Raw genomic sequence first — 24,626 nt, 5'->3', positions numbered from 1 at the left:
GATACCAATCATAGCTACATTATCTCCTTTGCTACATAATCTAATCTGGAAAATTAGCTCAGGAAATACTGAGATAAGAAAAGCAATTTAAAAATTCTAGGACATTTCTCCTAGAAGTTACCAAAATGAACTCTTGGAAGATCTTTTAAAAATCTTCTCAGGTATGAAAGTGAAGAAAACTGAGCCATAATATCCCACACCATGGCACATTTCCAGCTGTCTCTGTGCCTTTATTTGAATCAAAACCTAATGTAAATCCACTAACCCCCTTAGATTTAGAACTTTCTTCTTTCAAGAAAATAACCTGGGGGTTCCTGAGCTCCCTATCACTAGCCCAATAAGGATGGCAAGAATCCTGAAATCTTTACATTAAATCCCTTTTAAAATGCAGAGATGCCATGCAACCGGAATTCTAGAAACCATAGTAGGATTGAATTAATTCTGAATATTCCAGAAAAGAGGGAAAAACAGGTGACTAGAATTTAAATAATGTAGCATCATACCTTAGATTCATTGAGATTTTAATTTTTATTTACTTACTTTTTATTTATTTTGTGCCAGTCCTAGGGCTTGAACTTGCTGTCCCCAAGCTCTTTTGTTCAAGGCTAACACTTCCAGCTTCCCTGGTAGTTGACTGGAATTAAGAGTCTCACAGACTTTCCTGCTCAGGCTGGCTCCGAGCTACTATCCTCCAGTCAGTCTCCTAAGTAGTAAGGATTATAGGCAGGAGTCACCAACATCCAGGCCACATGCTCATTCATTTTTATACTTATTTCTACTGTAAGTGAGGCGAATGTGACTTTCAAAGCTTTCTCAACGTTCTCCAGGTCAAGAATATATATTTGATGGATTGCATTTTTCTACCACAGTGGCAAGGTCTGATCTATACTGTCAGCCATGTAAACAGACTCTTAGCAGAACAGCTCTATGAATTTGATACCCGACTTTCACACCAAACACACCCCTGCTGTGTCTTCCACAGTCTCCACACTAAGACAGTATGCCTCAGGCATTTCCTTCATCTCCAAGGCTTCAAGGTTACTCTGGACTTCATTCTGTCCAATTACAACCAAAGGGTTCCCAAGGGGATATACCAGAGAGTACAGCATGACATATCTGAATACTGTACCCACCGCCATTGACTTCTGCTCTGAGTAGAAAACCCAGCAATTGTTGCTGGAATGCACGGTTTAAATAAATAGCATAATAATACAGGTGCCAGTCAGACATAGTGGATGCTCCTACTCTTCCATACCAGGAACTGGCCCTTCTTGTCATTTCTGGATGACCATAAAGCCTGTAGACTCCTTTGGAGAGAATTGAAAAAAAATCCAGGGTGAAACATAGAGACTTGGTAGTCTGATTTCACAGGAAGAATGACTTACTTGTGGTATGGAAAGATTACAATAGTTTAGGATCTGGTACAATCATACCAAACACCAGCCTGGCAATGAACAAGACAGAAATTGATAGAACCTATGCATCCGAGGTGCTCATTGTCTTTCACACAGTTCTCTCCTAATTTTCGCCCTGTTTTTAGTTCCCATGTCTTTCATCATTATTTTTTCTTGTGAAGAAATCCTCAGAAGATATCAGATGTGATATCAGTGGCAAGTTGTCTAGGAAAAAGAAATATACAAGTACTTAAAAGGAAATGCTTTGAAAACAAAGTCACAAAGAGTCTATAAGGATATTGACTGTTTTTATCCTGTCTGGAAAGGCAGGGAGAGTGGCCATTCATGAATGTCACCTCCCAGTACCATGGTAATGAATTCTGTTGCAACTGTAGAGGTTTCTCCAGTTCCTGGGTCCAGGGTCTTCTCTTTCAGTGGCCCACATGATCCCCCACACCAGACATCTTAAGAGGTACTGTTCATTCTCTTTTTTATGCTCGTCTTATACCTAGAAGTGAAAGAATGAAGATGCCAAGGTACAGTGCAGTAGCCAAGCGCATCTAGCTCATGCCTAGAATCCGAGCTTCCCAGGAAGCTTAGAAAATGGAGGATGATGGCTTGAGGTCAGCCTGTGCAGAAAAGTCTACCAGATTCCATCTCCAAAATAACCAGAATAAAAAAAAAAGAGCTGAAAGTATAGCTTTGAGTATAGTGCCATTAGAGCAGCAAGCCAAACTGTCAGGGTTTTTAGCACTCTTTGCCTCCTGACCAGCAGGAAGGGCAAAGAGAACACACCCTACTAAGATGAGACTGAGAAAGGATAGGGCCAACTGGCCACCTTCACCCAGCCCTCCCTCTCCAGAGGGAAGACACAGATGCGCCAGGGAGAATGTCACGGCAGACTAAAGTAAGAAGCAGGATTGTCTATTCACATAAAAGTAGGCAGGACAGGGGGAGGTAGGTGTGGTCAGAGAGGGCAGCGGGGCCAATCCATGGGACCAAAGAGGAATGCTAGATTACTACCATAAATAAGAGATAGTTGTGATATATATCTATATATTATACATTTACACATTTATGCATACATTATATGCATTAAGAAATGTTAGCGATAGAACATTTGCTCCCTGAACCACGAATGTCCAGAAACATTCCTCCTTCCTAATAAATAAGATTTAAGTCCCCAGTCATTATGAAAACCACCTGATTTCAAACACTTGAGAAAACCCTGAACCTTGGAGAACCACTGTGTGTTGTCGGGAGCAGTGCTTACATCTTTAGGACTACTGGAGTTTGGTTGGAAATTGAGGCACACTGAATTAAAAAAAAAATTTCTTCTGGTGCCAAAGTCCTTTTTTATTTAATTTTTTAAATTTTATTATTATTAAGGAATTATACATTAAAGTCATATTTTAAAAGAAGTTATTGCCTATTCTTGACTTTTTTCTTTTGTCGGTCACGGGGCTTGAACTCAGGGCCTGGGTGCTGTTCCTGACATTTTCTGCTCAAGAATAGCAGTCTACCACTTTGAGCCACAGTTCCATTTCCAGGTTTTTGGTTGTTCATAGGCGGTAAGAGTCTCATGGACTCAGGCTGGCTTCAAACCAAGATCCTCATATCTCAGCTTCCTGAATAGCTAGGATTACAGATGTGAGCCACCAGTACCCAGCAATTCTTGACATTTTTTTCATAGCTTTAGAAGGAAGTACTACCTAAAGCTAGCTAGTCTGTTCATCAAAGTGCAATTCTGATTTGCTGTTCCGGTTACTGCTAATTACGAACATGAAGATGGAATATAATCATGGGTTAGACCAGTAGAGCTAGAAGAGCTCTGCTTAGCAGGATGACTTTAGTAAACAAGGACTCACTGAAGAGTCTTAATTACAAAAATTATGTTTTATAAGAGTAAATAGGGGCTGGGAGTTTGGCCTAGTGGTAGAGTGCTTGCCTAGCATGCACGAAGACCCAGGTTCAATTCCTCAGTACCACATACATAGAAAAAAGCCAGAAGTGATAGCTGAGGCTGAAGTGGTAGAGCTCTAGCCTTGAGAAAGTCCAAGGACAGTGCTCAGGCCCTGGGCTCAAGCCCAGGACTGGCACCAAAAAAAAAAGAGTAAATAATCTAAAGTACTCAAGCAGGGTGCTGGTGGCTCATATCTAGTATCCTGGCTCTGAGTCACTCAGGAGATATAAGAATCATGGTTTGAAGTCAATTCGGGCAGCTAAGTCCGTGAGACTCTTCTCTCCAATGAACCACCAAGGAAAGCCAGAAATGAAGCTGTGGCTCAAGTGGTAGATCCTGGGGCAGAAAGCTTGGGGACAATGCTTCCAACCTGAGTTCAAGCCCCAGAACCAACACACACATACACACAAACACACACCACACACACTCACAATCTGAAGTATTCAAAAGCAGAGAATGCACAATGAAAAAGATAAATTGCTAAGTCCAGAGCAGATTAGAAGGGTCTGAACTGAGACAGGAGCTAGGTGTGGCCTAGGCAATGACCAGTTCATCTTAGAGCTATATATCCTGGTGATTGAACAAAAGGGCAAATGAAGGATGACTGATACCTTGGTTGCCTGCAAATCTGGAGAGATTTTAACATGACTGCCAAAGGAAAAAGGGCAATGAAAAGAAGTAGTTTTGTTATAAAAGAGAATGAACCAGGGTACCGGTAACTCACACCTATAATCCTACCTGCTAGGGAGGCTGAGAACTGAAGATAGAAAAGCTAGGCCAGGCAGAAAGACTGTGACACTGTTAATTCCAACTAACTACCAAAAGAAGCCAGAAGAGGCACTCTGGCTAAAATGGTAAATGTTAGCCTCGAACAAAACAGCTCTAAGACAAGCCCTGAGTTCAAGCCCTAGAATCCATACCACCACCACCCAAAGAGAGAGAGAGACAGAGACAGAGACAGAGAGACAGAGAGAGACAAAATGAATTTTGTTAAGACATATTGAAATGAATGTGCATAAACTTTCCTTGTGGAAATAGTTCTGGGAAGTATCATTTCCAGGGAGATCCCAGCCTAGAAAGAGCATCTAGGCAGAATCACTTGTAAATGCAACTCATTTTCATTTGAATACCAGTTATGACATAATTATCCACATCGTTATGCCTGAAAAATATAGTTTGAGTGCACTTACCTAACACTTGGGTTTGATGACAGTGTATTATCTGTTCTGAAGAGCCCTGATTCAAGTCACTCTGCCATGCTTTGATGAGTACACACTACAGAATCCCCTGTCAGGGAAAGTAGAGCAAAAGAAAGACAGGGACTTCTCTGAGGTCCACTGCCATGCCCTCTGTCCCCACATCACACAGCAGATAGCCAGGGCTTGTTGGTTAATGGAAGGGTTGCCCTCAGAAAGCCTGCAGAACTTCCAAAAATGCAGAACACAAAAGAATCCTGGGCCCCCACCACTGTTTACTGCTGCACAATTCTCACAGCCACAATATGGAGCCATCTCAGATGTGCTGTAGCAGATGAGTGGATCAGGAAAACGTGATACATACCTCTCCACCTCCTCCCCCTCAGGCACTGCTCTCAGAATCTGCTTTGCTAAACTGAGAAAACAAAATCAGCAGAGTGCCAGTGGCTCACACCTGTCATCCTGGATTCTCGGGAGGCTGAGATCTGAGGATCATGATTCAAAGACAGCCCAGGCAGAAAAGTCCCCATGAGACACTTATCTCCAGTTACCCACCAGAAAACCAGAAGTGGAGTTGTGGTTCAAAGTGGTACAGTCCTAGCCTTGAGTACAAAGAGGCTCAGGGACAGTGCCCAGGACCCGGATTTAAGTCTCATTATGGAGGAAGAGGAGGAGGAGGAGGAGGAGGAGGAGGAGGAGGAGGAGGAGGAAGAGGAGGAGGAGGAGGAGGAGGAGGAGGAGGAGGAGGAGGAGGAGGAGGAGGAGGAGGACGACGACGACCCCTGGTGATACAGCTGCTATTTCTCAAGTGATGTGAATGACATAGTCCAAGAGTTCCAGACCCCTCATGGCTTAGAAATCTCACTACCATCAAGGCACCTGGTGTTGCTACCATAATTGTACTTCTTTATCCTTGGGAGCATTCAGAAAGATGAAATTTGCCCCTGAGACACTACTGTAGCTTACTGGGGATATTCAGTGCAGAGAGCAGGGACTATCGGCTGAGGGTTGTTGCATTGTGACCTTTATAAATTCATGTCACTTGATTCTCAGCAAATCACCCTTGTTGGCATAAGGAAAAGCGCTTCATTTTTCTTCTTGCAAAGAAGCTTAGTTTCAAATGATATGGACCAAGAGGAAAAATAGTCCCCAACAGTAACCTCCAGAGGAAGCTAGAATGGGCTCCACCAATCTAATACTAAATCTTGTATAAACCCCAGTGCTTGGAGTGTCATTATTATGTCATTATGATGGTTGTTATTAATCTGTTCTCTCTCCCTTCAGGCACTTAGCTCTAAGTATGTTCTTTTCAACTTCAATAGACATCAGCGTCATTCCCATTTACGATGCCATCTTAAGGTAGTTTTGAAAACATTTCCCATTATCATTTTAATAATGTACTTCCCAACACCTGAAACTGTCAAAAGATTTCTTTTTTCCTTTTCATTGGAGCCTTTGTTCCCTTCACAGAATCTTGAATCTCGAAGGTTTCAGGAAGTGACAGGCTGTGAGCATCGCTGGTTATCACCTCTGTGTGGGTTGATGGGGTGATGAGACCACACTCGTCTCCATCTTTCTTAACTCACAAACTCCTTAGGAACACCTCTTGTTTGAGACAGACAATAGTTTTCATGCAGTGATGGGAACCAATTTTTTCAATAGAGATTTTGGCATTCAGGCAAATAAAGACCACGAGTTGGCTATAGGCCACATGAAGTGGCCTGTGTTTAAGGTGAGTAGCCAGGATGAATTCCCTGGTACTTGCCCGGTTTATTCTAGAACAAGATTCATGCCCCCCCCCCCTTTTGCTTGTTTGTTCAGTTGTTTGGCTGGCTGATTTCTGTGCTGGTCTTGGGTCTTGAACACAGGGTCTTGGACCTTTAAGGTTAATTTTCACTCAAGGATAGTGCTCTACATTTGAGTTGCAGAATCACTTCTGGCTTTATGGAGGTTAGTTGAAGATAAGATTCTCATGGATTTTCCTGTTGTGCGCTGGCTCAAACTGTGATGCTCAGATCTCAGCTTCCTGAGTGGCCAGAATTCTCTGACCTGGCCTGTTGTGCTTGCTGTATTTTCTGGGCAGTGGTATAAGCAGGGCCCACATCTTCCTATGCTTGTAATGAATGGGTAGAATCTCTGAAAGAGCTCACTTCATCCAGATTTCTGTGTGATGATACCCAACCAGAGAACCAGAAAACTTCAGTTATCAACTGGAGGGACTCACTTGGTTTCTGACCACTGCCCAAGGCTTCCCAGGAGGACGCAGGTCTTTAGAGCTTCCAGAGCCGCGACTGGTGGAGCCCAGCAAGAGGAGGCAAAGACAGAGCCCATGAACAAGCTCATGCTCGTGTTCCTAAACTATGGCACAAGGACAGAAACCATACTGAGGTGCCCATCCTAGGACCTTCTCCTCTTAATCCCACATGTCACCTCAGCCCCACCCCTGTATGGATGAGCTGTGTGGGTCCATACAGAACGCTGGGCACGCGGAGTATAGACACACCCAGGCAATGTCTGCATGGAAAACAACTTTAGATCCCAGTGCCTTCTCTAGAAAGCTTTTAGGAGTCTTTTTTCTCCTCCACATATGTGGCTGAATGACATCGTTCCAGCTTCATGAAGTTTATTACCATTCATGCTGTTTATTTCATTACAATTTAGGCCATTCAATAATAGTACTTCTTTTGAAAGGTGACATGTATTTTGTCCAGCCGAATCTCTCCTTGATCGAAATTATCAACCTGGTTTAATTTGGCAGGATCACCTCAGTGCTGGTAATGCAATCATCTTTTCCTTGAAATTGTAACTCCGTCCGAATGCTCATCAAGCCTGCTGAGGGATCCCAACAGCTGGCTGGTGATTTCAGGAAATGCAAGCTCAGTCTCATTATCAGATGGAGAAAGCAATCAATGCCTGTGGCTCCTCTAGATCTGAAGATTGGGTGGCAATACAAATGTGTCTCTTAGGGAAGTTTCTGGGAGCCGAGCAAGGGGAAGGGGGAAGTTATTTCTCTTAATGCCTCTGACAAAAGAACCAAATGGAAAGTCATACAGGCTTGTTTACCAGAGATGGGTTTTTTTTTTAATGTAAGATGAGATGGGCATTGAAAATAGACTACTCTGCTGTCATTCAGAACACTGCTCAATTCCTGTGGCTCATAAGGGCTGGATCACCTTCTCCGGACCTTTGCTGATAGCGTTCCTCTTTGTGGTGTGTGTCTATGTCCTTCTCCTTCATGCCAGCAATCCACCCCTACCCTCTTCATTCCTCTCTGTACAGGGCTCCCCACATTCTTCTCCTAAGGCTTTCCTTCCTGCCCTATCCTGTCCAATAGATGCACCTTGTTCCAGCTCTTCTCCTTTAGTGGTTAGAATGAAAATGAACACAATCCTTATGGAAAACAGTATGGCAAGTCCCTGAAGAATGAATAACTAGTCAAGTATCTCGATCCAAATGGTCACCATAGATGAAAACATACAGGATCATATCCACAGACACCTAAGCATTTTGAGTAAACTGTGATGTGTGGAAGGGAAGGTTACAATGACATGACTCCTTCACATAGGCGACTTGCTAGTTTAGAAAAAATTAATACCAGGAAGCTAGAATATAGAATATGTGTTTTCAGAGTGGGGTGAAGGGGAGGGAGGGCAGATTAATGGAGAAAAGAAGGATGGGGGGATGCAGTCATAATATTCAATGTCCACTGGTGAAAATGGAGCCAGGTACACTGAGGAGATGGGTGGGATGGGGGAGAGGAGACAGCGAGAATGATGAATAGAGGACACTGCTCAAGATGCATTACCTGACTTATGGAATGGTAAGCCCTTTGTACAACACCTTAATAATATTATGTTTTAAAAATAACAATGGTGCATTGTACTCATAAACTGACATGTTGAATTGAAACCCCTTTGTACAACTCCTTAAAGATAATAATAAAAACAAATTAGGAAAATAAGAAGAATTACCATGTAATCTAGCAATCTTCTAGGATCATATACCCAAAGGAAAGGAAGTATGAAGAGATCCCACCATTTTGGTGTTTTATCCCCGCAATTAGCCACAAGAGCTAGGATTTGGAATCCATAAAGGAATTCATAAAGGAAATCATATATAATTTAATTTTGATTTTGTGGGGGGGTACCAATCCTGGAGGCTTGAACTCAGGGCCTGGGCACTATCTCTGAAGTTGTTTCTCTCATGCTCTACCACTTGAGCCATAGCTCCACTTCTGGCTTTTGACTAGTTAATCTGTAGATAAGAGTCACATGGTCTTTCCTGCCCAGGCTGGCTTTGAACTGTGACCCTCAGATCTAGCCTCCTGAGTAGCTAGGATTACAGGCATGAGTTGCTGGTGTACAGCAAATTTTACTTTGAAGCAATATGGATGAGTATAAAGGATGAGTTATATGAATTAAGTCAGATATAGAATGACAATGGCTCCTGACCTCGCTCTTAAGGGGGAAGTTTAGGAGGTTGACCCTGGATGTAACAGAGAGAAGAAAGTCACTAATATCTACAGAGCGTGTGAGGGAAGAAGAGCTGGAAAAAAGGAGGAAACTTGCTGAGCACATAGACAATGATGGCTAGAGCCTAACCAGTAAAGTTCTGTAACATAGAAGGGTAACTGTGGCTGATAACAATGGATTGTGTATTTCCAAAGACAGTCTACAGAGAATGTTGGTTGTTTCTGGAACACTCAATGTTTGAGGCAATGGATAGGCTAATTATGTTGATCTGATGTGATTTATCCAAGATGGAAGTATCATACAAAGTACTCCATAAACATGCACAATTATGTGTCAGTTACCAATTTGAGAAGATATTATTTTTAGCCAGGTGCTGGCAGCTTACACTCATAATCCTAGCTATTGGGGAGGCTGAGATCTGTGGATCTCTGTTCAAAGCTAGTCCAGGTAGACAAATCTGTGAGACTTTTATCTTCTCTAGTTAATCAGCAAAAAGCTAGAAGGGGAGGTGTGGTTCCAATTGTAGAATTCCAGCCTTGAACAGAAAAGTTAAGGGTGATCAAGTATTACCTCCCTATCCACAAAGAATATAAATTTAGAAAGGCAAAAGATACATTCACTTCGGTACTCATTCATGAACTTGGTTCCAAACCCAATGCTTTTTGGCCTCTATATCATGTTTTTAAAGGTAGGGTTTGGTAGAGATCTTCTGTGTGTGTGTGTGTGTGTGTGTGTGTGTGTGTGTGTGTGTGTGTGTGTTTATAAATTATCTAGTCTCCATTATAGTTTTGGGTGTTTGATATGTTTTTTTTAAATATATAGCTTACTTTCATATATTGTTATTAGTTTAAGGCTCTATGTTTTATGCCAGATTAATTGTATTAGAATTTTAAGAGACCAATGTTTATCATTCTAATTAAAAACAAAGCATCAGAACAGCAAGTGATATCCCAGTGTGTCTCCTGCTGTCACAAAACTTTGAGGGTTTTCAAGGGTAATTTTGGCACTTGTGTGAAAACCACTTAGCAGACCTGCAATGCTCCCAAATATTAGACTGGCAAAGCTAATTTGGCACCTTTGGCAACTTGTTTTTAAACACAGCAGAATCCAACTGAGTAGATGTGTTCTTACCAGATATATACACAATGGTGCAAGAAGAGACGATATTTTAAAATAATCTGTAAACACTTTCAATGTGCAATTCTGCAGCCCATAGTTCATTCAAATTCAAAGTATGCATTCAAGGGAGAAATCTGAGATGCCCAAAATGTGGCAAGCACTATGGATGGCACTGTCTCTGTATTGTAAGAAGGAAATAAAAATAAACAGCGCCAGTATTTAACAAAGTCTGTGGTGTCATTATTTCCAGACAACATGACTTCATATCATGAACAAATTATGCACATGTCTGACATAACAAGGATTAATAAGAGCTTTGAAGTAGGATTGAAAGTAAAAATGTGTTAATAGCCCTGATTTGTATTACTAATGTCTGTGTAAAAATATAAGTAAAACTTCTTGACCCTAAAAATCTAGACAGAACACTTATTTTTAAAACATTTTTATATTAAGGACAATTTATCTAATATATGTATGTATAGATATAGACACATATAGACATATCTATAGATACACACACACACATATATATACATGGATGTATACAAGTCCCTATATATGCACGTGTGTGTCTGTGTTAAATAAGCAGTAGAGGTAATTGACTCTATTATCAAATCTAATTGGAAAACAGAGACTGGGAGATTATGTTTCAAGGCCCGCCTGGGCAAATCAAGTCCATGAGACTATATCAACCAATCGCTGAAGGCAGTGGCATACACGTATCACCCAGGTGGCATGACAATGCTCAAATAGGAGGACCACAGTCCAAGCTGGCCTAGGCAGCAGGAGAGGCGGTATCTTGTAATCCACCAAACCAAAAGGGGCTACTGGAATGGACTGCCTAACTAGCAAGTGACAAGTCTTAAATTCAAGCCCCAGTACCATTAAAATCAATCAACAGAGTTTAAGAATCTGCCATGTTTTCAATACAGTGGATATAAGAACTTACTCTACCACATCCAATTGATGCTACAATATCCTTCATCCCTACCCTTCCAGTGGCAAATTTGTTAGGGATGCGCTTCCTTGAGTATCTGTGTGGCATTTGCGTTGGAAAATGAACATTTTCTCCCATAGCTTCAGCAACATTATTTATGATACATGGACACAGGCAAGAAAATCCTCCATTTACCAAAAGCAGAATTTTCTTTTCTTGCCTAAAACAAAAATAAATTTGGACAGTTTTCTATGGCGTCTTTTCAAAATCAGTATAATTTGCCAGTAAGTAAGTGTTGCTCAAAGTAGGTCAGATGCAACAGACAAGGAAGCTACTACTTAATTCTCAGCATGCATAAAAAATACCACTCTTCTCTGTGTTGAATCTAATTCCTCTCTACAAGGCTACAGCCTCTTGATGTTCTGTAGGCTGAGAGAGGATAGCATCTTAGGGGAATTCTGGAGGGTGCTCCCAAGGTGAATGAGGGCAAAAGAGGCAGAGCCAATGCCATCCTCTCTCCTAAGGAGTAAAGACTGAAGCATCAGGCAGGGGTTTTTCCTGAAAGAGACAATGGAGAGAACTTTTCAATGTAGCATCTCTTCAGTCGCATTTGTATGCAGTTGTACAAAGGGGTTACCCTTCAACACGACAGTTTAGGAGCACAGTGTCACCTCCCCATCATAATCCCCCATCTATCCCAACCCCACCCATCCCCTCCCTCTTCCTGGCTCCATTTTTCATATATGCATGTTGGGTATCCTGACTGCATTCTCCTGCCCTTGGAACTGTCTCTCTCCCTTTACCTTCCTTTTCCAACACCTCAAGTTTCAGAGTGTTTTGACAAAGACAAACATTATTAGCAGTCTGAATATTTATGATTGCTTCACAGGGAAGGAAGCAAAATGCTGGCTGTGATATTAACCAACCACTCTGGGAACTCAGCCCTCTGTCTCTGATTCTCACAGATCCATAGAAGCTTCCAAGTATGTATGTATTATTTTTGTGCCAGTCCTGGGTCTTGAACTCAGGGCCTGGGTATCTCTGAGCTTTTATGCTCAAAGTGAGAATTGTACCACGACAGCTCCGCTTCCAGTTTCTTGGTGGTTCACTGGAGATAAGAGTATCATGGACTTTGCTGGCTTTCAACTGCAACCCTCAAGTTTCAGTCTCCTGAATACCAGGGTTTACAGGTGTGAGCTGCTAGCTCACATCCAGTGTTATAAAGAAATTAATTCCAACTTTTCCCATTCTGATATAACTCTCTTTGTCTTTGTCTTCCTCTCCTTTTTCTTTTTTCTGTCTGTTTCTCTCTCAAATTTAGATCTTTGATTTGAAATTTATTCTAACATTCTGGTGCAACACACTAGAATGCCTAGAATGAGGGAGTCTAATTTATGTTTTTCCATATAGCCTCTGCCAATCTTAAATTTCATATGTTACATAAGTCAGTAATGAGTACGTTTCTTTTTAGACAGTGTCACCCCTTCTCTTGCTTTTTCCCAGTACATTTATTTCTTGACTTCATTCTTCCCCTTCCCCCTTTTCTTTTCATTCCTCTACCTTCTCTCCTGGACCTTACCTCATCCCTTTTAAGTACCCATTTCCTGATGTTTACTTTGTTGAACTATGATTTTTGCCTTTCTAAGGAATTATGCTGTTTGAGCTCTCCCTTGAATCTACAGTATTTCAGTTAATGTATTTGTGCATATTTGCATAGCACCCAATATATTTACTTACATGTTTCTAAACTGATTCAGGCACCTACATATGCAGGAAACATGCAACTTGATTTCTCTGCACCTGATGTACCACATATAACATATTTTTTCAGGTTCTTTTTATGATTTTGCAAGTGATAAAATATCATTCTTTCTAATAGATGAATAAAATTCCATTGTGTATGTATACCCCATTTTCTTCATTCAATCTTCCACTGAGAGGCATCTGGGTTGATTCTATACTTTGGCTGTGTAAATGGTGCTGCAATGAACATGGTTGTAATGGTAGCTTTATTGTATCCTCGTTTGTATCTGTTTGGATAAATGCCCAAGAACTGAATTGCTACATCATACAGTAGTGTTATTTTTTTTTCCAGTCCTGGGCTTAAGCTCAGGCCTAGTGGTAGAGTGCTTGCCTAGCATGCATGAAGACCCAGGTTGGATTCCTCGGTACCACATACTTAGAAAAAGCCAGAAGTGGTGCTGAGGCTCAAGTGGTAGAGTTCTAGCCTTGAGAAAAATCCAAGGACAGTGCTCAGGCCCTGAGCTTAAGCCCAGGACTGGAAAAGAAAAATAACACTACTGTATGAGAACTGATCTGAAAGAGTTCCAAATCTGCTCATGGAAAATGAAGACCAATATCAAATTTCAGCCAGTTTCCTGTTGACATTATAAAACACCTGAGGATGATTGATTTATCAAGAAAATGAGTTTGATTCCCAGTTCTAGGGGAATCAAGAGTATTCTTTACTATTTGTTGTGCTTCTTGTTTCTGGTCCCAGAATCCTTCACGTCATGATGGGAAATCAAGAAGCATATAGAAGAAACATGAAACATATATGAGAGAGAGAGAGACAGAGGAAGGATGAGTCCCTGCATAGCAATCTACTTTGTAATAACTAATTAGTCCCTGGAGAATGAGTTCATTGCCATGTGATATGATCCAATCTTAAGAAAATTAACCACAATCTCAATAAAGACTATTGTTATCAGTGGTTGCCCACCATGACTTTCACAAGGCTCCACTGGGGACCAGAGTCCCAACATATGCAACCTCTAAGGTCACATTGTTTGCCAATCACAGCAAACACAAAACATCAGTCATCTCTTGGAAACCACTGAAAAGTGGTTGCCTTATTACACTCATTGCTCTGGAGATGGTTGGGCACTCACTTCTGCCTGTGTAGGGTAGAGAGAGGGAGAGTAAGATGAGTATGGAAGAATTGACTGTGGTTTGGGGGGTGATGTGGGAGAATCCACGAACACTCTCTCTGACCAACACCTATACTCTCTGAGATTATAGTGCAAGCCCTTGCACATCGTGAAGATTTGCTGTAGGCCTTGATGGCTTCTATCCTTGGACTCCTATGCTTTCTGTATGTGTCTATGGGCAAACTGGGGGAGAACACATGTGGCCCAAAACTTTTAACTCCTAAGTAGTCAGACTTCAGTGTTTTTGCTTGAATGATTTATAAAAAACCTATACCTCTAAGTGTTAATATTTGCCTCTTCTTAATGTTTTTCAGATGGCTACCCCAAAGAAGAAATGATATATAGATGGAGAAAAAATTCAGTGGAGGCAGCAGATCAAAAATCATGGCGGCTTTACCAGTTTGACTTCATGGGTCTCAGAAACACCACAGAGATTGTGACCACCTCAGCAGGTAGGGGTGAACTTCCAGAGATACACTTCTCTGAATGGAAGGATGTTTGAGCTTTCCCACCTAAGCCTAAGGAGAAGTATTTGTCTATTTGTCTGTCTGTCTGTCTGCCTATCTATCTATCTATCTATCTATCTATCTATCTATCTATCTATCTACATTTATCTATCTGTACTTATCTATTTGTCTCAGGGTATCCGTTATTTATCAATGAAAAAATACCTGTCTAAGAAGAAATACTTCCCTATATATCAATCTATCTATCCAACTATCAGTAATATCTATTATCTATCTACCATTCATCTACTCATGTATCTATATTTATCATCTATCTCTGTCATCTATTTATCTCTATTGTTATCTATTCACCTGTCTATGAAGAGATGCTTCTCTTTCTCTGTTCCTATTTATTCATCTATTTATGAGGGTATGCCTATCTCTACATCTATCCATCCATCCATGAAGCAATATCTATCTCTATCTCTATCTCTAACTATATAGGAATACTTATCTAATTTTCTGTTTATCTACTAAGTACTCAATCATTTATCAATTATCAATGTGGAATTTACCCTTGTATATTTTATTTAACAATTATATTGAGGTAACCATGATACTCAAGTGAGACAAAACAACTGATTCAAAAGTGAATTTTGTTTCCTTTGTGCGCATACTGGGGCTTAAACTCAGAGCCTTGAACTTTTGTCTGGCTTTTCCTCCCCCTCTACCACTGGAGCCACACATCTCCTTCCGGCATTTTGCTGGTTAATTGTAGATCCATGTCTCTTGGCCTTTTCTGCCTGTGTTATCCTCAAATCCCAACCTCCTGGGTAACTAGGATTACAGGCATAAGTCAACAGCACCTGGCAGGAAAGCATTTTTGAAATGTCTTGGTTGGGATAAGAAATGGGCATTAAGGATTGATTTTCACTCAAATTTATGTTTGTATTATGACTATAAACCTAACTGGGATTACTGACTGTGTTTATATAAATCAATTTTACTACTGGTGTGAGTTCTATAACTTTCCCTATGCAAATTAAGAGCCAAATATTACTGAGCATTCACAAAAAGAGCTCATGTGAAATGTCTTTTGAATTTAAATTCACCAGCATCTTCCTTTTGTAATTCTAAACTTTATCTTAAATTTTGGATTTCTTTTCCAATAAACTGAACATGATTCAAATAATTACCTACCAGTAGATTTTGGTAGATGATCACTTGCGCATAATAAAAGCATGCAACTAAATGAAAAGCAATGCTTTTCAAATTAATATATTTGAATATTTTAAAATATTTTTTCTTTGTCATGTATCTCTTTTTTATTTTCAGTGTTACTCATTCTGTGGCCTACTGTATCATAACTAATTTTCGTTTGGCATAGTATGGGGTCAGATTGTGCTGCAAGCCATCTTCTGTACAGTTTTAGTTAATGATTATCATTGACTATTTATATCCTATCATAATAACTAGATTATCAGGTTTTATAGTTAACTTTAATAATATTTAATTAATTAAATATTATTAAATATTATTGCAAAATTGCATGGGACATTAACAAGAAGGGTCCTGAGCCTGGCACTGGTATCTCACACCTGTAATCCTAGCTACTCAGAACCCTGAGATCTGAGAATCAATGTTTGAAGCCAACCCACGCAGGAACGTCTGTGAGACTCTTATCTCCGATTAATCACCAGAAAAGTAGAAGTGGCACTGTAGTTCAAAGTGGCAAAGCACAAAAGCTCAGTAACAGTGCCTAGCCTCTGAGTTCAACAAAGTAATAGTAACACAAATAACAGTAATAGACCAAGAAAATATGGTGGTATATACACATGGAATTCTACTCATCTATCAGAAAGAATGATATTGCATCATTTGTACAGACATGGAAAGATATGGAAAATATTATATTAAGCAATGTAAGCCAGGTCCAGAGAAACACAGGTTGCATGGTCTCTCTCATTTTCCATAGCTAGTGCCTATAAGTCTCCAAGTAAACATACTGGTTAGTAAGCAAGAGATTAAAATGGAATTAATTGAAGTGTAATAGATTCTATGGAGAGCACAAATAGCATAATTCTTTAAAAAGACAAAGTCAAAATCCAACAAAATATAAGCACCAGAAAATGGATTCTTGCAAAAGTAGAAGGTAGGGCCAAGGGGAAAGGAGTAAAAGAATAAAGGGGGAAAGGAGGAGAATGCAGGCAAGAACTCATTGTACATACCACAGAATTTAGAAATGCAAGGAAGCGAGTTGAAGGGGGATGAAGATGTTGAAGAGATGACATACATCGATATGCACTGTATACATGAACTGCCTTGTGACATGACAAACAGAGAACCCAAAATTAAGATGAGTAAGGGAAGGGGTGGGTTGGGAGGGATGGGTTAGAATATTGAAAGGAGTGAATATTGTACTATATTCATAAACCATTTTGTTGAATGGTAACTCCTTTGTAAGATTACTCAAAGGTAATAGAAGTATTAAAAAACGAAGGTAAAGTAAGTTTTCAGAGTAAAGGAAAATTAGAGAAAGAGAGAGAAATTAAGAGATTGATCCTATGATCTCTGCGGGAAGTATTTCCCTCCTCCCCCCATTGCTTAAAGCTGTTAAGATACTTGCAAGTCAGTCCATTTCTTTGCCATATGTCAGTTGTTCCTTCTATCAGTTTGAGCCCTAGTTCAGTCATCTAAAAGAATTTGTGCAGCACAGGTCAGATCTTCTGTCCTGGATGCAAAGCTCTCCACAGTAAGTTTTGTGAGATAGGAAGGGAAACATAAAACATGCTTTTCAGTGGAGGGCATGTTAGGAACAGCGCTGAGACCTTCAAGAGGAGTGGCTTTGTATCAGAAGCAGACCTAACAAAGACTCTCTGACCTCGAAAGATGAGAGAGATGTGATCAAGTCAGAAGCCTTAGGTTCAAAAATTAATTGAGGTGGTAGCTTTCTTTCCTAGTGCCTATTTCATTACAAGGCCCTAGCTAGTCCCTCTAGAGAGCTGCACTGATACAATCAAAGCAAAAAGGATAAAGGGCTGTTCTTCCTGGCTATGGAAAAAGGCCACAAAGTCTGATAGATACATCTGGTATTTTTGAAGTTGATTTAAGCTTTGTGTTTACTCAACGTAATTCTCCGAACTCCAAAAATTTATTCGATCTGTGGAGGGTTTTTTTTTTTATATTAATGTCAGTATATTTCAACGGTCCATTAAATATTTTCCCAGAATGTCCAATGAAAAAGGTTAAGCTCTTAGGCTTGCACTGTAGCCCTGGAGCCAAACAACCCTCATTCCAACACACCTGGATCACTTACCTGCTGCTGTAAGACCTTGAGGAATTCCTGTGACCCATATGTTCACCCTTCTCTTTTTAAAACAAAAAGGGGGAAACTTCCTTAGCATGGCTGATGTGAATTTAAGTGAACTAACATATGCTTTAATGTTCTTTCTGGGAGGGAGAGTTAAGGTATTTACATACTAGCTTTTCTGAGTAAATACTCCATTAAATCAGCTATAAGACTTCTATTCAATGAGACATGCTTTAGCGGGTAATTGTGATGCATTTTACATCTGGAATGCAAACAGAAAATGCATTTTTAGAAAAGCTCACAAGTAGAGGAAAGTCTAAGTGTGTGACTTTTTGTCATATCTGTCTGAGTGCAAGCTGGATAATAAATCAGTCTGGGTTTTAGAGTTGTCATCCTAAAAATAGTGACAGTATCTTTGTTCACAAGATTGAGTGGAAATCTTTCAAACCCACTGTGAATCATCCTCTGTCTCTAATGCAGAGAGGAAATGTGGGGAAAAAATCACTCCCTGGCCTAATGAACTGCTAAAAAATTTGAAATGCTGAGAGAGAAATCAGATCTGAATATATATATATATATTCTCTCTTAAATTCTTATATAACCAACTTCTTCTGCCACGAATTTAAGGACTTTACACTCGTTAGTAGTCAGTATAAAGTTTAAACACTATAGCATCTTATGGTCATTTGGTTTTTATTATACATTTTGGTAGACGTAGGGATTGTGCCAGTATCTCTATTTAAAGATGAAAAATTGAGCCTGAGAAAGTATCAGACACAATCAAAGCTATGTTGTCTCTCACTTAAACCAGAAGTTTAGCCATAATATTGCTGTTATACAGAGTTAATTTTATTTCCTGCACCCCAGACTAAGTTTTCTCTAGTCCAATATCAAATCGTGGCCTCTCCCTTTCTAACATTTTTGTTGGTATGGATAAGGTTTGTTATCGTTTTTTTCCACTGCGGATTTATATTACATCTTCCAGTCATTTAATAAGAAAAAAGTCTTGTCTCTACTATGTTTTAGGGGTTTAAAGTCATTGCTATAGTTTATATCAGTATACTGAGGCTTGAAATTAAGACTGAGCAATCGAGCGTCCTGGATGAGGAGTTCATATGCAGGAGCCCTTTGGGGAGTCTGGTCATAAACAGTTGAAGTTCTGCCCAACACACCTGGCAGATTCTGGTTTCCCAGAATCTCCATTTTCCATCTTTGTCAACACAGAATAGGGACAGAAAGGCAGGCCTATTCCACAAAGATTACAGAACTGAAAGAAAGGTGTGTCATCCTTCCGAAGAGAGAAGAAATCTCTAGCACATCAATCAACTGTGCCAGCTGGGCAGCATTCCTTCACCCAATGACACTTTTCCTGTCACTTCCATTTCTACTTGTCACAGATCACAAAATGCATCATCCTCAGATGGCCCCTTGGACAACAGCTGTGATCTTTACATGCTGGTTTAGCTTTCTCTGGGTATCCTGGGAGTGAGGGAACTTCCTCCAGCATCCCCTTTGCATTCCTTCACACTGTCCTTGCCCCATCCCTGCATCTGTTTCCATGACCACCAAAGCTATCTGTCTTCAGACTCCAAATGTCTTGGATATGGTAGTAACTCACTTCTTTTGTTGACTTATCATGCTCCATGCATGAGAACCAGGTCTTTCCTATAGAGATACAAACTTGGCTCCAGCTGCCTGGCCCTTGGTCATGACCTGCACAAACTGTCCCTGAGGGACAGCGGGCAAGGCCTCAGTGCAGCCCAGGTCAGGCAGGACCTGAGCACAATTCTCAACAAATACACGTGTTTGCACACTTGGGTTACTTCCTCATCTTGGGGAAGAAAAGCACATAATTTTTTTTAAAAAAGTAAGAAAAGAAAAAAGGGCTCTAGGCTCCAGGTATTGGTGAGTCATATCTATATTCTTAGCTGTTCAAGAGGCTGAGGAGAGCTGAAGAGTGGGGTTCAAAGCCAGACCAGGTAGAAAAGCCTGTGAGAGATTCTTATCATCAGGTAACTACCAAAACAAAAAGGCAGGAAGTGGAGCTGTGGCTCAAGTGGTAGAGTAAAAGAAGCTTAGAGACTGTGCTGGGGGCCTGAGTTCAAGCCCCAGGACTGGCACACACAAAAACTAAAACAAATACTGAGTTACAGTTACCAAACACTTCCTGACCTGATACATAATGGCCCTGTTTTAGTCTTTTCCATTTCTGACTGAATTTTTCTATTTATCTGCTTGTCTCGATGGGGACTTTACTTCCCAACTCATGTATCACAATGCAGAAACTGAGACCCCTGCCTTGACTTTACGATCAATGTTCACTCTTAAATTTAGCACATCCTTTCAGACCTTTCTCCATTTATCTTCATAATCAAAAGATCTACAAATACCAGCTTAGAAAAGTACCTATGTGTGTTTACCACACACACAGACACACAGACACATACACACACACACACAGACACACACAAATTCAGGCGTGAGTCCATTAAATTACAACCAAGAGCCACCTGTGCAAAGCACAAATGGGGGGTATTCCTCGAAGGAGTCATCCACACCCAAACCAAACACACCCAAAGGAAACCACCCATCTGGGGAAAAGCTTTGCCCGAGGAAAAGCTTTGCCCAAGGAAAAGTCACAGGAATATTTAGAAGTTTCTTTTTGAAACCCACTCTGTTCTTATTTCAAATGTGTAGGAAGCACTAGGGATTTTTCTCTTTATGACTCCTACATGCCAAAGCCATCCATTATCCCCCCTTTTGAAGAATTTCTTTTTAGTATTATCTTGTATGTCTGTGTGAGTTTTGCTTTTCAAACACTTCTATCAAACTGTGTTGGGATAATCTATTGCTCTTTTATACTTAAGGCCTTTGTTTGGCCATTAAGTAAATCTCAAAAGGCATGGACTTTACTCAGAGATGTAGTGTCATGATTTGCCTATTTATCAATACCAAATGATACCAATTAGGCTGCGCTAGAACAAAATATCTTTTTATAAAACATAGACAAGCAAATCTATATTCTTAATGAAGACTTATAAACAGATTTAACTAAGAACTTTAACAGTTCCTTCCTTGGGTCTTAGGTGTGGAATCAGGCAATTGCAATGTCTATTCTTTCTTCTGCATAGAAAAACCAAGCACTGTGGCTCATGCCTGTAATTTCAGCTACTCAAGGAGGCTTCTGGCTAAGGATCTCATTTCAAAACCAGCCAAAGCAGATAAATCCCAAAGACTCTTACCGCCAATGAACTTGCAAAAAAGTTGAAAGCGAAGAGGTGACTCAAGCAATGGAGCAACAAGCTTGAGCAAGAAAAGCCAAGCATGGGCACAAACCCTTGAGTTCCAGCTCTAAATATGACTGCTACTACTACTACTGCTAATAATAATAATGAAAGTCATGGACAAAAAGACTGTTACAAAAAGACATGCTTTAGTCTTGATGTCAGACTCATGTGAAATAGGTTTGAAGACGGTGCTTAGCTAATGTATTGGGTTCTAGAGTATCTTAAGAAGACAAAGCTCACAGTCAAGGTGAATTCCTTCACCAGTCCATCAGCATTGCATTGTAGGGTGTCAGTTACATTTGCATAGCCCCTCCTACCTCCATCCTAATTCAGACTTCTTTTTCCTTACTGTTTTTTTTTTCTTTTAAAAGGAAGTGCAGGATGTTTTCTACGAATGAAATGATACTGTTCATTTTACAAATACACTTGTTTCCTGATACAAAACAGTTATTTGTTGGATACATATATTTATAGTGTTCTTTGTATTGATGAAAAAACACACCTGTGCATGCACGTGGCACCTTCGCAGCAGGTGTCTTTGACACCACACCTGCTATTTAAAGCTTCTGTCATTGGTGATTCTGTATCTTCACAATCTGCTCCTTCCTCACTGGGAAAGAGAGCAGATTCTATTCAATAAGACAAGAACGAATTTGTCATTTAAAACCAAGAAAAGTGCATTGCCTATCTTTATTTTATAGTTGGGTAGAAATGGCTATTATAAGGTGGTCTATACCTTTTCTGCCCTAGTTAGATTTAAACCACCATCCTCAGATCTCAACCTCCTGAGTAGCTAGAATGGCAGGCTTGACTGATTTTCATATCCTAAATTAACTTCCGATTCCAAGGATAAACTAGATTTCTTCATTATGCATAATCACTTGAGTAAATTACCAAATTCCATTTGTTCATATTTTAAGAATTTTGGCTTTCATATCCCTAAGGGATATTCATCTGTAGTTTTTTGTCAGGCTTTGATATTAGAGTAATTTTGGTTTGATACCCTAAAAAAAATGTAATCCCTCTTCTCATCTTTCCCTGAAGGGATTGTGTGAAATTCAAGCCAATTTTGCTTTAAAAACTTGGTAACATTCTCTGAGAAATAAACTCAAATTGGATTTCTTTGTGGGGAAATTTTAAATTATGAATTTAATTTACTTAATGGTAATAGGACTGTTTAAATGTTCTGCTGAAAATTGAATTTTCTATGGTATTTTGTGGCTTTGCAGAAATTGGTTTATTTCATCCCAATGGTCACACTTATGTTTATAGCGTTCCCTAATTATCCCTGCCAAGCCTGCAAAGTCTGCGCTTTCCTACTTTACTTCTAATATTCATGCACTCTCTCTCTCTCTCTCCCTTTTCTCATCCCTGTCTCTTAACAATCTTCCTAGTAATTTTGTTTTTTCCAAGTAACATTTCTCTGTCCTGCTTGAGAATTTTCTAATTTGCTCCATGTATCATTCTTATTGATTCCCGGGTTGTTGTCTGTGTTTAGCTTTTTAAACTATATTTTATTTATTTGCATATGTTATTAATACAAAGGGAGGTAGGAGGTTTGTGACAATTCCATAGCTGAATTTTTAATGTATTTTTAATGTATCTTTAAGTAGTTGTACAAACGAATTGCCATCCAAGAAAGCACTTTATGAATACAATATATCTTGATCGTCACCCCATTTGACATTCTCATTCATCCATCTCTTACTCTTCTGCCCTTCCCTCACTCTTTTAATTTTGTAGAACACTGCATTATTGTATTCTTGATTTCATTCTCACCCACTTCTCATTACTTGGATTTGTTTATTTCCTTAATTGTATTTGGTTTTCTTCTGTTCTTCTCAAATGTTTTAAAGTGATACCTTAGCACTGTTAATTCCAGACATCTTCCTTTTCCAAGTCTACTTTATTTAGAACTATCTCAAAGACTGTAATATCTTGTAAGTTAATTTAGCTTATGATGTATTTCCTCTGAGCCTTCCTCATGAATCATTTGCAAGGATTTGGAAACTTCTCAATAATTGTTGATTTCTAATTTAATCCTATTTTGATTAGAGAACAATACCATTTTAATTTGTTTTCAATTTGGCCAGGTATTTATGGTTCTGTAGGTTATTGTTATTGGTGGTGGTGGTGTGTGTGTATGTGTGTGTGTTTACAATATATGTGGCACACTTTCTCCATCCAGGCCTTTTAATTTGTCGATGTAATACTTTTTGTTGAAAAGAGTTGTTTTGGGACATATGTCAGTACCTCTGGATCTTTATCCCAAGAGGTTTTTGCTCTTTTTTTTCATAGCTAATGGGGTTTTTTTTTTTTTGGTTTATGTTTAGTGGATTCTATTACTATCTCTGTATCTCTTCAGAAGGGGTATTTGTACAATTGGGCATTTGTACAGTGACATTGCTGCATGGTTCTAGTAAGTTTCTGGTACATACATTGCTTCATGGTCTAGTATAACTACATTCAGGTCATTGAAGGCTTTTTTAAATTTTTGTTTTATTAAAGAACTTATTAGCATTGAGTTTTACATCATATTTCAAATGACATATTTAACAAACAAGTATTCAAGAAGGGAATCTCTATATACAATCACTGGCACTTAGATTTTAGAACATAATTAGGCTGAGGGTTTGTATGTCATTAATCTATGTAATAAAACATTATGTCTATAGAGTCATAAATTTTTATGTCTATTAGTTGTGTTTATATTTCCAATACATGTTCATAGCATTGGGTACGCAAATATTGAGTCCTTGCTCTTGTACTATTTGTATCTAATAGCCACATATTAAGGATATCATGTGCCTTTTGTTCCTTTGCTCTTGACTTGTCTCACTCAACATGATTCGCTCTAGATTCATCCACTTCCCTGCAAATGCCATTTTATCTTGTCTGGTGGTTATGTCGAATACCGTATTTTTGTATCCATTCATCTGTAATAGGGCATCTGGATTGTTCCCATCGCTTGGCTATTGTGAATAGTGCAGAGATGAACATAACAGAGTAGGTGTCCTTATTATATCCTGGGTTATGATGTTCAGGGTAGATGCCCAGGAGTGGTATGGCGGGATCATAGGGAAGGTCTATTTCAGTTCTTTAAGAAACCTCCACACTGTTTTCCAGAGTGGCTGAACTTGCTTACAGTCCCACCAGCAGTGCAGTAGGGTTCCTTTTTCTCCACAACCTGCCAGCATCTGTCATTGTCTGAGTTCAAAATCTTGGCTATTCTTATTGGGGTAAGGTGATATCTTAGGGTTGTTTTTATTTGCATTTCCTTTATGACCGTGGATGACGAGCATTCTGCCATTTTAACCTCTTCTTTTGATATATCAGTCTCTCTTTAGTTCCCTTGCCCATTTATTGAATGGTTTGTTGGGTTTGGGGGGATTCGTTTCTTGAGTTCCCTGTAGATACTGGATATTAAGTATTTGTCTGATGTATTATTGGTAAATATCTCTTCCCAGTTGGTTGGCTGTCTTTCCACTTTAGTAGCTATGCTTTTATCTGTGTAGAAACTTTTTATTTTTAGGTAGTCCCATTTATGGAGTCTCTCACCAATCTGGTGTGAC

At 39.6% G+C, this 24,626-nt stretch overlaps 1 protein-coding gene across 4 annotated transcripts in view; it reads left to right on the top strand.

The window, feature by feature from the left end:
* The window catches only part of Gabrg3 (gamma-aminobutyric acid type A receptor subunit gamma3), a 226,897-nt gene that overhangs the window by 187,521 nt on the left and 14,750 nt on the right, over positions 1 to 24,626 (top strand). For all 4 annotated transcript variants that reach the window (XM_090321811.1, XM_090321809.1, XM_090321810.1 and 1 more), the window contains exon 6: positions 14,326 to 14,463. In XM_090321811.1, the coding sequence (XP_090177937.1) occupies positions 14,326 to 14,463 (138 nt within the window). The remainder of the gene's footprint in view (positions 1 to 14,325; positions 14,464 to 24,626) is intronic.

The sequence above is a fragment of the Megascapheus bottae genome, chromosome 30, assembly GCF_031878675.1.
Source record: "Megascapheus bottae isolate mThoBot1 chromosome 30, mThoBot2.hap1, whole genome shotgun sequence".
NCBI classification, from domain to species: domain Eukaryota; kingdom Metazoa; phylum Chordata; class Mammalia; order Rodentia; family Geomyidae; genus Megascapheus; species Megascapheus bottae.
The sequence above is the reverse complement of the archived record's forward strand: the minus strand, read 5'-3'. Positions and strand labels throughout refer to the sequence as shown.